We start from the raw sequence: 19124 nt of genomic DNA, 5'->3' as shown, positions 1-19124 counted from the left end.
GTAAGAGATCAGTTGTTTAGAAATTATGTTTGTCATCTTACAAACATTCCCAGTGTCACCAGAAGCTTCTTAGTTGTTGCTATGGTTTGAATGTGTCCCTCCAAAATTCAGATGTTAAAATGTAATGGCCAATTTGATGGTATTAACAGGGACCTGCCTTTAAGAGGTAATCAAATAATAAAGCCTCCTCCACTTGTGCATGAGATTAAAGCCCTTATGAAGGAGGCTTCTGAGCCAGGCACAGTGGTTCACACCTGTAATATCAGCTCCTCCAGAGCCTGAGGTGAGAGGATTGCTTTAGCCCAAGAGTTCAAGGCAGCAGGGAGTTATGATCATGACACGGACTTTCAGCTCTGGGCAAAAGAGCAAGACCCCATCTCTATTAAAAAGAAAAAGACAAAGAATAGAAGTGGCTTCTCACAGTGTTCATCCCTCTTGCTCTTCTTTCTGCAAGGTGAGGACACAGCGTTCCTCTCCTCTCATAGACGCTCTTCAAGGAACTGTCTTGAAAGCAGAGACCAGACCCTCAGCAGACAGCAAATATGCTGCCACCTAGATCCTGGACTTTCCAGCCTTCAGAACTGTGAGGAATAAATTTATATTCCTTATAAATTATTTAGTCTATGGTATTTTGTTATAGCAGCACAAATGGACCAAGACAGTTGCCCACATCCACAATGATATTGAGCTTATTGAAATTTGAATATGATGGTTCTCATTTACCTAGTCTATAAATTAGTTTTTAACACTGAAGTAATTTAACTCATTTAAAATATACATAATATTGACTTGTTTTTAACACAATTAACCACTTTTCTTCCCTATTCTTTTTTTTCATAAGAGTGCTTTAACTCACTGTATGACTTGTTTAGAAATGCCAACATTTCTGATTTACATGCCCTATTTGTAATCAAAGCTCCTAGGAGCCTCAGTGTAAAGTCTTTTTGCATTTTTATCTTACTCTTTGTTTAAATTTAACACTACTAATTAAGCCTTTTTGCTTTATGCGTCTCATTTGAACAAAACATCGCATTTTAAGTCATAATTATACTTATTATTTCCAGAAATACAGTAGTCCCCCCTTATCCAGGAGGGATATGTATCAAGACCCCCAGTGGATATCCAAAACCATAGACAGCACTGAATTTGTAGAAACTATGCTTTTCTAACAGATAACTGAGATGACTACTAAGTGGCTATTGGGCAGGTAGCACATGCTGCATAGACATGCTGGACAAAGGGATGATTCATATCCTGGGTAAGACTGAGCAGGTAGTTGTGAGATTTTATCACACTACTCAGAGTGGTACATAATTTAAAACTTATGAATTGTTTATTTCTGAAATTTTCTATTTAATATTTTCAGACTGCCAATGACTGTGGGTAACTCAAACTGCAGAGAGCACAAGCATGAGTATGGGAGCATTACTGTAACATGGCTTTTGTTCTGTTAATCAAATTTTAAATAGTCCATAGCAGCTCTATTTCATAAACAATCCATGATCACCCAAGAGTATGTTAAAAGCATCAATTGCAAACAGGCTATTAGATTACAACATTTGAAAAATAAATCAATTTTTAAAATATTAAACGACAGGCCCCTAAAATGTTTTATGTTATTTTCTTTGGGTTAAAAAGGTAGTGACCTTTATTTTGCTAAAGGAAATTTAAATAATAAGTGATAAATAAAATTAAAATTGCAGAAATTGCTCCATCGACAGTTTTTTGCATTCAACTACAATACAAGAGTGAGAAAGTACATCATTCATCACTTCCAGGCAATCTGTCATACAGTGTGGATCTGTCACTAAATTAAATTCAAATGGTCAAATGGAAACATAAAGCTATAATTTTTAAAGAAAAACTAGCAAGTGTTATTTTTTAAAATCATGAACTAAAGGAATTTTCTTTTTTAGTAATAGGTATTTCTAAACTAAGGTAGTTTTATTGTCTTCCAGCAGCCCTTTACTCAACTAATTTGATATATTACAGTGAGAAAATATTAAGCATATAAAAAGCTATCTATCCACCATCTGGGTTTGTCAAATACTGTTATGTAAGTCATATTTGTTTTACATAATTTTTTTTATTGATTAAGAAATAAAACTTAACATAAAGCTGAAGACTGAAGCCATGTAGTTCTCTATGATTTTATTTACCTCCTACCTTCCTCAGATGCAGCCAATATACTGAGCTTGGATTTTAGCATTACCTTATGTGTTGTATGTATCTACTCATTTTATTTCAATTGCTACATAAACAGAACTTATTACAATTTTCAACTGAACTTTTATTTACATTTACTACTTAATTTCTACCCTTTTAATAAATATGTATTCCCATAATTTCTGCAATAAATCTTCAAGAATTTGACCATTCATTAATCTTTTGAAAGAAGAAAATTACTGATTTGTTGAAATGCACCACTGAGTACTTCTTTTCTACATCAATGATTTCTACTCTAATTATATCTTTCCTTTTCTCTCTCTCTTTTTTCTGCTGTTATTTTTAAAACATTTTGAATTAGACATAGTTAATAAATTTTATCCCAGTTGGGAAACATTTAATACATTAACTTTTATTACTAAATGTGTCAGAAAAACTTTCAAATATGTATTAAAATAGGAAGTAGGTAGAGATGTCTTATTCCATACAATCCTAAAGAATTTCATGTGAACAAAACTAAAATGTAGGTCATAGTTCCTGAAATTATGTCTTGTCTAATAAAAACATATAATGATACATTTCTAAATTTTAAATTTGGAGGATTTTTAAAAACTAACTGTAAGCTATTAGAAATGATAGGAATTGGAAAAAACAAGAAAATAAAGTTCACCAAAAATATAGATACAGATATATAGATATAGCACAGCTTTTCTGGTTGCTTATTTTTAAATAATAATATAGATCATGATTTCATTTTTTGGGTGGGTATGTCATGTAAGTATGCTACCCACTACCCCCCGAAGCAGGCTGCTAACACTAAATATAGTGTGCATAAAATTAGATATCCTACATAGGAGGTAGGTTATTTCCTCAAATTTTTTTCTCATCAACATTATGGTTTTAGTACTAGGACATGGGCATCTCTTTTAACAGATGAACATGAATTCCAGAAAGTAGTCTAATGGGGAACGGATACACTAATACAGCAAATTACAATTTAGCTGAAGCAGATAAAATGCTAATGCCAAATCTCAGTGAAATAAGCTAGGTTGCATTTGAAAAGACCTCCGTTTGAATATGTAACGTCTCTTGGATGTTGAAGTAAATACCTTACCAAGGTTACTGTAATTTTCTAAATAACTTTCCTAATAAATGTCTTTATTCTTGCACAAAAATACTTTCTGTGGCTCACATATGTAAATTTTATCTTACACTAAAAGAACCACCAAAATGAAGATTAGCAACTTTGAAGTGACAACTAGAATTGATTCAAATATTCAAAGCACTAGAGCATGGTGTTCTATGATTTTAAATTGACCAATATATGGTATTTCTAAAACAAATGAACAAATAGAACAACAGCAGACAGATGCTCCATCTATGTTAAACTCTCCTACTGTACTCACGAATCTTAGAGCCAAGTGGCTGAGCTCATGAGCTCTGGAACAAGCAAAACTGGGGCTAAGTACTATATTGGGATGTTAAAATAGGATTTATCTGTTAAAAATGGTGATAACAAAGTAAAACTTAGATTTGTTAGGAGAAATAAAACACAGAGGACATAAAAATCCTGCCTATTTTGATCGTATTCAACATGCAAATGAATAACTACACTTTGTGATGAAAGGTATGACTGCTTTAAAAGCGGTACATTTGTATTAGATTGTGGAGAAAAAATGTATTTGAGAGGAAAGTAATGTTTACAGTAAAGATGAAGTTTGAAGAACAAATAGAAGTTGTTTGAAAATGTCACAGAATGAGGATACAGCATGAGCAAAAAAACAGAGGCAGGATAGCTAAAACAATGTTCAGTAATAGGAAGAACATTTTAGTTTATAAAAACTGAAGGAAATGTAGACTTGGCAGAAGAAGGTGAAGAGAGAGGGGACAAGATCATGGACTGCTTAGAGAGGATTTGAAGAAATAATTACCAATATATCCTAAATTTGATTAGAAAGTCAATCTACATGTAAAAGAAACTCAGTGAATTATAAGTAAGAAAAACTGAAAGAGTCACATTTAGACAAATCATATACAAACTGTAAAAGATAAAGACAAAAAAAGAAGATAAAAAGCAGTAAGAGAAAATGACTCATTGGGTATAAGGTATCTTCAGTAAGATTAACAGCTGACTTCTAATCCAAAAGGACAGAGTTCAGGAGGTAGTAGCATATTCAAAGTATAAGAAGAAAATAAAGTCAACCAAAAAGTTTATATTCAGAAAATCAATTTTTCAAAAATGAAAGCGAAAATAAAATATTCTCAAATAAACAAAAACTTAGTGATTTCATTCCTGGCATACCTGTACTACAGAAAATACCAAAGAAAGAAACTTTAGGTTGAAATGAAAAGACAATAGATAAAAACGTGCCTTCACAGGAAAAAATAAAAGGGACTATTATTAAAGATTACTACATAGGTGGTATGAAGTACATGTTTGTGTACACTCTGCTCCAAATTCTGTGTTGAAACCATACTCCCATGGAATGGTATTTGGAGGTGGGCCTTTTGGGAGGTAATAATATTATGAGGGTGGGGTCCTCAGGATGGTATTAGTACCTGTGATAATCAACTTTGGCTGTCAACCTGACTAGATTAAAATATACACAGATAGTTGGTAAAACATTAATTATTCTTAATGCTTCAGTAGGCTTTGAGCCTATCTCTCCTCTGCTGAAAAGGAAACTCAGATGATTTGGCATTTGATTAGAATGATTGGATTCTCCAGGTGTATCTATGAGGGTACTTCTGGAGTAGATTGTCCTTTGAGTTGGTAGGTTGAGTGGTGAAGATCTGCCTTCAATGTGGGTAGAAACTATCCAATTGGCTGGGAGCAAGATTATAACGAAAAAGCAGAGGGTAAATTTTTCTCCCTCTTCTGGAAATGGGACATGCTTCCTCTGTCTGCGGATGTCAGAACTCCAGATTCTCCAGCCTTTGGACTCTGAAACTTGAACTAGCAGTTGAGTTACTCCATTGGCTTCCCTGGTTCTGAGGCTTTCAGACTTAGGCTGAGCCATAATGCTTACTTCTCTGGTTCTCCAGCTTGCAGCTTATCATGGAACTTCTCAATCTCCATAATTGAGTGAGAGAATTACCCTAATAAATCCCTTCTCACCTCTCTCTCTCTTTCTCTCTCTCCCTTTCCCTGTTATAATCAGGTTATAATGATGGTTATAATCATTCTGTCTCTCTGAAGAATGATTATAACAATATTCTTATGAAGAGACAAGAGAGAGCTTGCTTCCTGTCTTTCTGCCCTCTACCATGTGAGGGTATAATGAGAAGATGGTCATCTTAAAACCAGAGAAAGTGTCTTTACCAGACATCAGATCTGCCAGTACTTTGATCTTGGACTTTCCAGACTCCAGAACTGTGAAAAAATATATATGCTCTTTAGGCCACTCAGTCTATGTATTTTTGTTATAGCGGTCTGAATTGATTAAGGCAATAGGTAAATATAAAAATTATCATCAATTTCTGTATTTGTATTAAATTTTGTATTTTGTATTTTTGTAATTTTTTAATTCTCCTATCTGATTTAAAAGGCATTGAATAAAGCTATAATTATAAAACTGTGTTTTTCAGTTTATATAATGAATAAAGATACAATTTGGGATTAAATAATAGCACAATGCAGGAGTACACAGAAGAAAGCTCTTTTATAGCAAATTTTTGTATAATATTGACTTTAGTTGATACTAATGTGAACTAGATTGTTTTAAGTTAATTGTAATTTCTACTACAACCTTTGGAAAAAAAATAGATATATTTGCGTGTGTGTATAAACAATAAATGTAATAAATAGTACACTTCAAATATGTATATGTAACCCAAGAAAAAACAGTAATGGAGGAATAGAGGAACAAAGAAGCAAAAGATAAGTTAAAAATAAATAATGTACAAATTATATCGTACCAGTAATTACATCAAAAGTCAATTAAGTAATTAAGTAAAACTCCAATGAAAAGGAAGACTTTGGAATAATGGATTTTATAAAAATGATCCAATGATATTTCGTCCACAAGATTCAAAGACACAATAGGTTGACAGTAGAAAGACAAAAATGAGATAAACTATACAAACGGTAACTGGGAGCTGTTATTGATATTTTAAAAAATAGACTGTAAAACAAAAACTGATATAAAAGCAAAATATATATATATTTTTTATAATGAAAAAAGGGTCAATTATTCAGGAAGATATAACAAGTATAAATACATTTGAACCCCAGGAAAAAGTCTCAAAGTACACACAGCAAAAACTAAGAAAACTGAAGGACTAATTGACAATTCAGTGATAAACACTGAAGATTTCAATGTTGCACTTCCAACAATGAATAGAACAATTAGGCAGGAGATCATGAAGAAAACAGAAGACTTAAACAGCACTAGGTACCATGTATAACCATAATCTATAGAATATTCAATCACAGCAGAATATATTAAGACATTCTTGTCAGGTACTCATGAGTGCCTTGATAAACTATATGCTAGGCTATAAAACATACCTCGATAAATTTAAAAGGTATTAAATAGTTCATCATCTCTTCTGCAAACACAACACAATTAAAAACAAAAATCAATAACAGAAGAATAATTAGAAAACTTAAACATGTATGAAAATTAAAGAACACACTTCTAAATAACCAATAGGTAAAACACACACACACGAAAAATTACAACATAATTTACATGAGTGAAAGTAAAAACACAACACAACAAACCTTAGCCAGTCATAGTGGCCCATGCCTATAATTTCAGTTACTCAGAGGCTGAAACAGAATGAACAATTGAGCCCAGGAGCTCAAGGTCAGGCTGAGCAACATAGTGAGGCCCTCCCTCTAATAAAATGAACAAATGTTTGGGGATGCAGCTAAAGCATTCTGTAAAGGGAAATTTATATTTGTAAATGCCAGTATAAAACAAGAAGAATTTCAAATCACTAACCTAACCTTCAATCTAAAGAAACTAGAAAAAGTAAAAATGCAAGCTAAACACAAAGCAATGAGAAAGAAGGAAATAATAGCATTAAGAGTAGAAATTAATGAACAGACAGTAGAAAAAAAAAAAAGAAAACCAATAAAACCAAAAGTTTAACAAAATTGCCACACTTTTAGCTAGATGAAACAAGATGAAATGAGAGAAAATGCAAATTACTAAATCAAGAATGAAAAAAGCAGCATTGTTACTGACTTTAATGAAATTAAAAAAAAAAATAAGAGGGAATACTCTGAACTATTGTGCTCTTGCAAATTAGATAACCTAGATTAAAAGGATAAATTTTTAGACAAACACAAACTACCAAAACTGACTCAAGAATAAATAAAAAATCTGGAAAGGTCTATAACAAGTAAAGAGATTGAAACAGGAATTAGGAAAACTACCCACAGTGAAAAGTTTGGACCCTACTTCACTTCACTTGCTTCACTGATGCACTCTATCAAACATTTAATTAATACCAGTTTTTAACAAACTCTTGCAAAAAGTAGAAAAGGAAGGAAAACTTTGAACTTATTCTATATATTACCTTGATACCAAAACCAGACAACTATCACAAGAGAAAAAAAATCTATACATTAACATCTCTAATTAATATACACATAAAAATCCTCAAAAAATACTAACAAACCAAATGCAGACCCATATTTAATGACTTACACTCCATTGCCTAGTGTTTACTACACTAGGAATGCAAGGTTGATACAACATCCAAAAATCAATCAATATAACACACCATATCAATAAAGGACAAAAACTACATGAGCATTTTCATAGAAGTAGAAAAGTATTTGACAAATCTATCATCCTTACATGATAAAAGCTTTCAAGAAATAAGAATAGAAGGGAACTCCTGAACCTGATGAAAAGCATCTACCAAATAGAAGAGAACTTCCTAAACTTGATTATCCACAGCTAATATCACACTTAAGCAGGAAAGACTACATGCTTTCCATCTTAGATCAGAAATAAGACAAGGATGTCTGCTCTTACCTTTGTATTCCACATTGTCCTGTAGATTCTAGCCAGGACAATTAGGCAAGGAAAGGAAGTAAGTATTCAGATTGGAAAGAGGTGACTACTCACAGATGGCATGCTCTTGTATATAGAGAATCCTGAGAACTTCACACAAAAATTAGAACTAATAATTCCAGCAAGATTGCAGAATTTGAAGTCCATATCCAAAAATCATTTGGATGTCTATACATTAGTAATGAAAAATATAAAACTGAAATGAAGAAAATAATTTTATTTATAATAGCACAAAAAACAAATACTTATAAATAAATTTAACAAAATTCAATAATTGTACACTGAAGACTACAAAATTTTGTTGAAAAAATTATAGAAAATCTAAATAAATGAAAAAAACTGGAAGACAATACTGTTAAGATGGCAATACTCTCCAATTTGGTACACAGATTCAATGCAATGTCTACCAAAAAAATCAATTACTTTTTTCTAAAAAAATTGACCAGCTGATCCTAAAATATATGAGAGAATGTAATGGCTCCAGAATAGCCAAAGTAACATTTAAAAAGAATATCAAAGTTGGAAGATTCATACTTCCTGATAACCAGATTTATTACAGAACTATAATAATCAATACAGTATGTACTAACATAAGAACAGACAAATGAATAGAATTGAGCATCCAGAAATATAGCTTACATTTATGATCATTTGATTTCAGATTTGAATTCCAAACATATTTAATGGGGAAATAACAGTCTTTTAAGAATTGTGTGAAAATAGTCTTTTCACAATGACCTTTTCAACCCAATTATGTGTTGAAAAGAAGAGTCTTTTCAATGTTCTTCAGGCAAAGAATTTATTTGGACCCTCTACTTCACACAGTAGGCAAAAATGAACCTAAAGTGGATTTAAACCTAAGTGTAAAAGCCAAAATTACAAAACTTTTAGAAGAGAGAACATAGGGGAAACTTTTCACAAAGTTTTGTTAGGCAACGATTGCTTAGACATAACACCAAAAACATTTAGAAAACTGAACTTTACAAAAATTTTAAAATTAGTGTATTAAAGGACACATAAAGAAATGAAAAAACAATACACACAGTAGAAGAATATGCTTACAAATTATATATTTGATACATTACTTTTACTCAGAATATATTAAGATTTATTACAACTCAACAATGAAAGAACAAGTTAAAAAATAGGCAAAAGGCTGGAGTACATATTTCTCCCAAGAAGAAAGACAAAAGACTGATGAGTACATAAAACAATGCTCAACATCATTATTCATTAGGTAAATGTAAATCAAAACCTCAGTGAGATACTACCTCACACCTAATAGAATAATAAAACTTAAAAAAATAAGACAATATCGGCCGAGCACAGTGGCTCATGCCTGTAATCCCAGCACTTTGGTAGGCCAAGGCAGGTGGATCACCTGAGGTTAGGAGCTTGAGACCAGTCTTGCCAACATGGTAAAAACCCCTGTCTCTACTAAAACTCCAAAAATTAGCCAGGCATGGTGGTTGACCTGTATGTAGTTCCAGCTACTTTGGAGGCTGAGGCAAGTGAATCGCATGAAGCTGGGAGGTGGAGGCTGCAGTGAGCCAAGATTGTGCCACTGTACTCCACCCAGTCTGGGCAACAAGAGTGACACTCCATCTCCAAAAAAAAAATAAAAAAAAAAAGGAAACAATGAAAATATCCAGTGTAGATAAAACATGAAAAAAATGGAAATTCTCATAAATTTCTGGCTTTAAAATGAAGCAGTCATTTTGCAAAGCTGTTTGGCCGGTCCTCAAAATATTACACATAAAGTTACCATACGCTGCAGCAATTTGACTCCTAAGTATGTACCCAAGTGGAATACAAATATCTGTCTTTATAATCACTGACACATCAATGTTCATGTTTGCATTGTTGATAATAGTCAAAAAGTGGAAACAATCTAAATGTCCATCAACTGATGAACCAATAAACAGATGTGATATATCCATATCATATTTCATTATTGTTATAGCTCATAAAAAGGAATTAAATATTGATACATGGTACAAAATGAACTAACTCCAGAATAATATAATAAAGGAAAAAAGAAAGCCACAAAATACTACATATTTAATCATTTCATTTATATAAAGTCTCCAGAACAGGCAAATCCAAAGAGACAGAAGGTAGATTACTGGTTACCAGAAAACCGGGAGTAGGGAGGAATGGGAGTGACTGCTCTTGGGCATGGGGTTCCTTTTGGGGATGATGAAAATATTATATAATTGGATAGTGATGATGGTTGCACAACTCCATAAATATTCTAAAAACCTCTGAATTGTACACTTTATACGGTCAATTTCATGCTATGTGAATTATATATCAACAAGCTTTTCATTACAAAAAGAAAAATGGAAATAGCTTTAAAGGAGATAATAATTTGTATTTCATCCAAAGCATAGGTCTTAACTTCTTTGTCCAAAATTCTGGCAGAAAATAACAAATAATAAAAAATAAGTATAATCTTCACAGGAATTTTTAAAGGTTTATTCTACCTCACTTTATTGTTCTGTTACAATGCCTTCATCAAAATGCAGGAATTCATAAAGCTTGCCTGATAGAGGGCAGTTGAATAAAATTCACAGTTCAAAGTATGACAGGAGCACAAACTGTTAAAATAACATTCAGATTTATCAGATTATCTCTTTAATTTAACTGTTATAGAAATAAATTTATTTTCACACAAAACAAAATTTATTCTCATTATCATTCTATTGCAAAAAGGAAAAGGAATAAACAATCTGACAAGCTGAAAAATCAGCAAAGCAACTGAAATTACTTTAAGGATAACATGTTCTAAATGTCTATTGTAATAAACAAAACAAAAAAATTCAATATGACTATATTAGAGTGTCTCTTCCCTTTCATGGTAAATTATACGGAATATGTTTTCAGATTTCAATTACATTTTTAAAGCTTTAAGGAAAGAGCTCTTTGTTGTTCTGAAATACCATTAAAATAGATTACTTATGTTAATTGACGCATATTAAACAGTGACAACCGTTTGTTTTTTTTTTTTTTTTCCTACTAAAGTGTATATCTTTGTACATTAAAAACAAGGATATACAAACTAGAAGTTAGAGACCAGAGGCCCAACTTGGGACCTGACAGGATGGCTGGGCTGCCCCGCAGGATCATCAAGGAAACCCAGTGTTTGCTGGCAGAACCAGTTCCTAGCATCAAAGCACAACCATATGAGAGCAACACCCATTATTTTCACGTGGTCATTGCCGGCCCCCGGGATTCCCCCTTTGAAGGAAGGACTTTCAAACTTGAACTATTTCTTCCAGAAGAATACCCAATAGCAGCCCCTAAAGTGCGCTTCATGACCAAAGTTTGTCATCCTAATGTAGACAAGTTGGGGAGAATATGTTTAGATATTTTGAAAGGTAAGTGTTCCCCAGCCCTGCAGATCCACACAGTTCTTCTATCGATCCAGGCCTTGTTAAATGCTCCCAATCCAGATGATCCATTAGCAAATTATATAGAGGAGCAGTGGAAGACCAACGAAGCCCAAACCATAGAAACTGCTGGAGCAGGGACCAGGCTATCTGCCATTAATAATATTTAAATTGATCCGATCATCAAGTATGCATCACTTCTGTTGTTCTGCCAAGACTTCTTTCTTTTGGTTTGCATTTAAGGGGCCCAGTCTTAGAAACATTACAGAATAAAAGCCCAGACTTCTTCAGTCATTTGGTGATTAAATGCACGTTAGCAAATCTATGTCTTGTCCTGATTCACTGTTGTAAAGTATGAGTAGAGGCCAGAAGTGTCATCTGGACTGTTGGGAAACGTTTGAAAGCAGTGGCCCCTCTCTGCTTTTATTCATTTCCCCAATCCTGGTTTAAGTGTAAAGCACTGTGAATTAAGGTAGTTGTCAGGTTAACTGCAGGGGCATGGGTGTTTTTCATTTTATTTTGTTTTATTTTTTGAGGGGGGAGGTGGTTTTATTTTAATTTATGAGCTCCTTTCCCACTTTTTTTGGTGATCTAATTGCATTGGTTAAAAACAGCTAACCAGTTCTTTAGAATATGTTCCCTAGCCAGGTCTAACTTTATTTAGATGCTGAAGATGGACAAACTTGATTGTTTGAACCAGAATGGGAAAGTTAAACAAACATCACAGCTCTCAATAATAACACTATGACTTTGCTGTCAAGTATAGATGACCCCCTTCAAAAATAGTTTGTGACCATTTTGTATGGCTTGTCTGGAAACTTCTGTAAATCTTATATTTGAGTAAAATATTTTTTGTTATTCTAAAAACTAAGTGAAAATAAAAATAAACTAAAAACTAAATTCCACCAGAATAATATAGATCTTAGACTGATTCCCTTTGGTGTTGAATATTTAAGGGAATTACATAAAACCTTGAACATAAAACACTTAATAAAATGAATTTCTATACTCATTTTCATAAAAATAAAATATAAACATCAACTTCATCCAGTTTTTAATGTATAGTCTCTCAAAAATATATTTCTCAAAAATTTTGGCTTATAATGGGTACATGTTATAAATCAATGTACATGCAGTATATTTTTTCACATTGTACATTATTATTATTGATAATTTATGATATTAGCAGTAAAGTTCTAGGATAAAAGAAAAACTTCTCGAGTAGTAACTATAAATTATAATAATCTTTATTCATCTGAATATATATCAATTTTTTAAAAAACAACAAAACCAAACATCTTTCTAATTTATCTCAAAGTATGGTTAATTTGAATTCCATCAAATCACTGGCATTTCAGTAATCACGTGTTTAGTTTCCTGTATTTTTAAGATAAATACACAATTAGTGTTATCGAATTAATTAACATTAATTGTGTGCTTAACTGTTTCCAACTAAACAGTTTGGAAACATCTTTTTGGTAATACCTTTTCACCTTCCCAGCAACCTTTCTGATGCTGGTAACGTGATGGTATTTCTTCTTCTGAACATGGAAGTAGAGGCTGAAGCAAGGTCCTTTTTCCTTGACTCGGCTTCCCGGCTTTCAAGCATCAGGGTCTATGCCTGAGGATTCTCCTCGGGCTCTGGAACTGTCAAGTGCTGCTTTCACACGCAACAAGGACTTATTTAAGAACTATAACTTCCATATTAGAACTCTTTATTAGAATATCATACAGCAGATAATTCAGGCGGCTCTTTTGGTTAAAGGTGACTGGAAAAGTATCACAGTCACAGCACTTGACAACGTCCTTGCTGTTTTATATGAGCTTTGTGATCTGTTACGTTGGAACTATCTCTAGACCTTTTTATATGAGAGATCAGCAGAGCTTAAAGGTGATGTGAGGTATTGAAAACTTATTGGTGTACCACAAAACCACTGCAAGTTTCAGGGTTCCAGATTAATATTCTACCATTATATGTTTTTTGTTGTTGGTGGTGGTTTTGAGATGGAGTCTCGCAGTGTTGCCGGGGCTGGAGTGCAATGGCGCAATCTCGGCTCACTGCAACCTCCGCCTCCCAGGTTCATGCAATTCTCTTGCCTCAGCCTCCCGAGTAGCAGGGATTACAAGCACACACCACCACACCCGGCTAATTTTTTTGTATTTTTAGTGGAGACGGGGTTTTACTATGTTGGCCAGACTAGTTTTGAACTCCTGATCTCATCATCCGCCTACCTTGGCCTCCCAAAGTTCTGGGATTACAGGCTTGAGCCACTGTGTCCCGCCAATATTCTACTTTTATAATAAGTATTTATAGATACTATTTCCCTGGTATTTTTTAAAGTTTCATAATAAAAGACAAAATAATTTTTGAGACACATTTTGAGTATCATTTCATGTCTTCAGTTAATACTGAATAAAAATTTAAAAACTAGTATTTATCATTTTGTGGAGCATTATGAGTATTGCCAATCAAGGCTTAAAAGTCTGGAGTATAGTAAATTTACATTAACCTTAGGAGCAATGTTAATGAAACATACATATTTTTCTCTCAAAAGATTAAGTTTCTTTGGAAGAATACATATATGCAGTACGTTTTATATAGTATAGCTTAATTCATGAGGACATTATTTTGCTTATTTGTAGATGTACAAAATGATAAACCTACCTGCATTATTAATAGGTCCATTAAAAAATTAGCACAATTCCTACCTTAATTTCTGACACATGAAAGAACTGAGATATTCTAAAAACTAGAAGTAAATGAGATTAATTAAGCCATATTCAATGCCAGATATAACTATATTTACATGAACTTTTTTTACATGGCTTAAAACAATTTTTCCAACACAGACTGTATGCAGAAATTCAAATAAGAAGAAGATTACATTATTGGCTACATGGAGTTATCAGCACCACCTCAAAAAAACAGGTCTGTCTAGGGGCTTTATGAAGGCATTCATTATCTTGGTAAATGTATCAAAAGTATGCCTGAGCCATGCAACTTCGGAAACCCGATGTGTCAGCAGATCTCAGCAAAAGACTCAAGTTAATCACGAATGAAGGCAAATATATGGAAATGAAACTGCTTCCACCCTCGTAAGCAACCTTTTTCATCCTTGTAGGAAGACCAACATGGGAAGAAAGTAACCAGCATATCTGTGAGTTAACATAGAAACAAATGCCAGCGAGATCAAAATACGTGATGCCTATGTGAATACTCTCCCTCCCCACTACTTCTATTTTCTGTTTACACTTAAATTTATATAAAGAAAAGACACGCCTCTCTGCTTACACTCAGGTATGCCATCTTACAGGTTTGGGGACCACCACCACTCTTTCAAAGTGCTTTGCACATTCCTGCTAGGATTCATGGGGTATTAATTTTATAACTGAAATCTCAGAAGCTAATTCTAATTCCTTGAGGGAAACCATAAGAAAAATACACAAGTGATGTTACCTAACTAAATAGCATTAATTTTGTGCTTAACTGTTTACAGACTAAAAAGGTGATATTCTTTCATCCTCCCAGCAACTTCTGAATGCTGGTAGTATTATTATATTCACTTTTTTTGGACAAGAAAATAGTCAAAGTGTCTTTTCACTGACTCTACTCAGTGATATCTGAGTGTAACCAGACAGACATATCTTTTTCTCTTACAATAAATTTAATTGTAAGAGAAAAATATCAAGGTTGGGGGAGGGGAGGAGGACAATTATTCACACAGACATGTAGTGTTTTGATCTCTCTGGTATTTGTTTCTATTTGTTAACTCAAAAACAGGCTGGTTATTTTTTCCCATGTTGATCTTACTACAAGGATGTCAGTGTTCATGTACTGAGTATGTACTTAAGGAGGCCTATCATAAGTCTCTTCAATTCATCTATGTTTGGCAATTAGTCAGGTAACATCTGAAGGTGACAAGGCACTGCTATTTTAATTCCAGTAGAAGGAATACAATTATTATATATCTTATATAAAATGACAAATAAAAATATGTCAATGTGGTGATTACAAATGAAATTATTTATTTACATTCCTAAACTTACATTGAGATGGACAGAACTACTTTTTTAGTTTGTATTTATATAGATCTATACAGATTTGTCAGATACAGAAAATATAAAAACGGGAAACTGGTTCAATTAAACATTTTTTCTGAAATTCAGATTTAACTAATGAACTGTTTTTAATCTGTCAACCATATCTATATAAAAATGTGTCAGAAAACTATTTTTTGATAAATGGCAAAAACTATGTAGTTTTTGATATTATCTTTAGTAATACAGAATGTGGAAATATGACCTTTGGTAATATAAAGTGAGGAAAAAGAACATTACAAAGTCTCTCATAAGCTATAACAACCACCAAAACACATGCTGTCAAATTATCTAATTCATATCTTCTACCAGCAGGTTTCAAGTTAAAATGAATGCAGATGAATTGCTGCTTTTTACAGTTATATAAGGCTTATCTCATTTTTTTTTTGACAGGGTCTGCACATAACAAAGGTCTTAATGGAAGTTGAAATTGTCTTCAATTATACCGGATGTCTAAAGGTGGGTCAGCCTAGCTTTTTAAGCTCTTAAAATGTCTCTGATTTTTGTCAAGGTTACCAAATTAACAGAACTCTAGGACCTTTTGTCCTTACGTAAAAGTTAAATCTTGGAGGCTCACACTACATACATTTGGATTTTTTTTTTTTTTTTTTTTTTTTAGATTTCCCATATTAGGTTTGGAGATAAACTCACAACTTTATAAGAAGGGCTCTGAAGATAAGGCAAGGACTGAAGCTGAAGTCCCTTGCAGTCATGAGTGCTAAGGGAGTATGGTCTCTGATTTCAGAAATGGAAGGAAAGTTTATTTTCATCTATGATTCATTAATTTATTTAGCAAATATTAATTATTAATTAAGCATCCTGACAGAGCAGAAGCATCGCCATCTTGGACAAGAACCATGATTTTAATGTTCCCCTTGATCAAAAAACTGCCTAATCCAACCAAAAGGGCATCAGCCTAATGGCTAATGTCAGCATGACTGTGAACCACAAGTGACATCTCCAACCAGAAACACTTCAATCTTAAGATAAACCCTTCCCCAACCAGAAACATGACAGTCCCAAGATAACCTCCCCTCTGACCAGGGAGATGTCAGCCCCGAGATAACCTCCCCACGACCACAGACATTCCAACCCCACAATAAACTTCTCCTCCACACAGAAAAATTGCAAGCCTGTGATAAGCTATCGCCCTAAACTCTTAAATACTTAAATACTCTTAGTCTTTTTGGTGGGGGGATGGAGTCTCGCTCTGTCCTCCAGGCTGGAGTACAGTGGCCTGATCTCAGTTCACTGCAAGCTCCGCCTCCTGGGTTCATGCCATTCTCCTGATTCAGCCTCCCGAGTAGTTGGGACTATAGGCGCCCGCCACCATGCCTGGTTAATTTTTTGTATTTTTATAGAGACAGCGTTTCACTGTGTTAGCCAGGATGGTCTCTATCTCCTGACCTCGTGATTCGCCTGCCTCGGCCTCCCAAAGTGCTGGGATTACAGGCGTGAGCCACCGCGCCCGGCCTAATAGTCTTTAAGGGAGTGTGCTCCTGACTGACATTGGCCAGAAGCCCCTCTCAGGTTTATTCTCCAAAATAAACCTGTCTTTGACTGCTGGGTCACTTTGCATGTTTTTCCTCTTTCTTGAACTCTTAACATCCTATTATTGTATATTCTAGGCATTGGGGAAATAGCAGTGACAAAAACAAGCACCTATGTCTGCCTTTATGGAACTTATAGTCTTACATGGGGACACAGGCCATACATTTGCAGTTTTAACTTGAATAAAAATTGCTTTGGGAGAAAAAAATTCTCTATGATTCTTTTTGTGCTATGCATCTATCTATCCATCAATTCATCTATCTAGCAAGTCTGTCTTACTCTGTCCATTAGTTGAGCATTCTTATTGTATCTTTTTTGGTCCACTTTGATTAGGGATAGATAGGTAGAAGACAGATTCCTCTACACACTCTTTGATTAAAGTTCTGAATCTTTTGTAAATTACAATGGATCAAATAGTTCAATAAATATTTATCTTCCCAACCCATGCCATTCTGCTACTGACACTCAGTGTTAAGGGAAGAAACGTTATCTTTTTTCAAATGTTAGTAGGTTCATGCTCTTGGAATTCAAAATTCCTAGTGATCAAAGGGTTTTTCAATTTAAATAAATAGAATACCTATTGCATTTAATAAAAGACTCCCCTGACATGGATGCTAGATAAGTTCTGCTAATTTCGTTTTTGTTTATTTGTTTGTTTTAGAGACAGGGTCTTACTCTGTGGCCCAGGCTGAAGTGCAGTAATACAATCACAGCTCACTGTAACCTCAAAATTCTAAGCTCAAGTCATCCTCCTACAGCCTCCAGAGTAACTAGGACTACAAGTGTGCCACCAGAATGGGCTAACTTTTTAAGTTTTTGTTGAGACAGACTCCTACTGTTTTACCCAAGCTAGACTCCAACTTCTGGCCTCAAAGGATCCTCCTGCTTTGGCCACCCACAGAGGGCTGAAATTACAGGCATGAGCCACCATGCCCAGTCTTAATTTTATTAAGTATGTCATTGTCTGCTTTATTGAATTTTTTTCTCAGAAAAATCAAATAACATGTTTAAAATAATTAATACCACATCTTAAATTACTTAAAAACTCTCTCAAGTGGGAATAACATAATGGATCATGGGTTTGTGACATTTGGAAATAATTATTGCAAAGAAGTATAGTTTGTTTCTGTGAGCTTCATTATTTCTGACATACATCATTAGTGTGCAATGGTAAAATTTTCTATTTGTAGAATCTCTCAACCACTTTAATTAATTAAAGGAACCAAAGAAATAAATTCTCCTAATGACTGAAATTTATTTTTATACACTTAGTTTTGAAGATGTGAAAGATCTCTCTTTCCAGGGATGAGCAAATTCGTGAACATGTACATTGGTTCAACGTATAATAATTTTCTGACTATGACCCAGGCGCTTCCCTTCTTCAAAGAGTTAATTGGTAGTAAAGATAGATATAAACTCACAGTCAAGTCCCATGAAAATTGCGATGGTATTGATTCAGGGTACTATAGCAGTAACAAAGAATGATTCCAAAGGTAGAAACCAACAATTGTTATGGGCTTTGGAATGCAAGTGACTGTGTAAGCATTTTTTATGCATTCTCTTAATACCCACAACCACTCTGTGAGACTATTATTATTATTCTCATTTTACTATCAGAGAAACTGAATAATGGAGTGTTTTTTGTTTTTATTTTTTTTAAGTAATTTGTTCAAGGCTACACAGTAAATGGCATAGCCTGACGTGGCAGGTGGCAGGGTTTCAGGGAAGGTGGGCTGAAGATGTTACTCTCTTTGAGCCTTAGCAACTAATTAGAAGAAAAAACACAGAAAGAAGGGAACTGTTACAGAGATACATTTCAGATAGTGAAAACATTATTTAATAAAACATAGGGGTGATAAATATATGCCATGCGAAGGAAAATTTG

At 33.7% G+C, this 19124-nt stretch overlaps 2 protein-coding genes across 3 annotated transcripts in view; one reads left to right on the top strand and one right to left on the bottom strand.

Moving 5' to 3' along the window:
- Nucleotides 1-19124, bottom strand: part of GALNTL6 (polypeptide N-acetylgalactosaminyltransferase like 6) — a 1202623-nt gene that overhangs the window by 654034 nt on the left and 529465 nt on the right. The window lies entirely within an intron of this gene.
- Nucleotides 10867-12333, top strand: LOC102126668 (ubiquitin-conjugating enzyme E2 N-like). Its single transcript, XM_065544600.2, has one exon. The coding sequence runs from the start codon at nt 11302-11304 to the stop codon at nt 11758-11760; it is 459 nt and encodes a 152-aa protein (XP_065400672.1). The 5' UTR covers nt 10867-11301; the 3' UTR covers nt 11761-12333.

The sequence above is a fragment of the Macaca fascicularis genome, chromosome 5 (assembly GCF_037993035.2).
Source record: "Macaca fascicularis isolate 582-1 chromosome 5, T2T-MFA8v1.1".
Classification (NCBI taxonomy): Eukaryota; Metazoa; Chordata; class Mammalia; order Primates; family Cercopithecidae; genus Macaca; species Macaca fascicularis.
This window is presented reverse-complemented; position numbering and strand designations above follow the sequence as displayed.

Coding starts and splice junctions, on each gene's coding strand:
- LOC102126668 (XM_065544600.2), top strand. CDS start 11,302: ATGGCTGGGCTGCCCCGCAGGATCATCAAGGAAACCCAGTGTTTGCTG.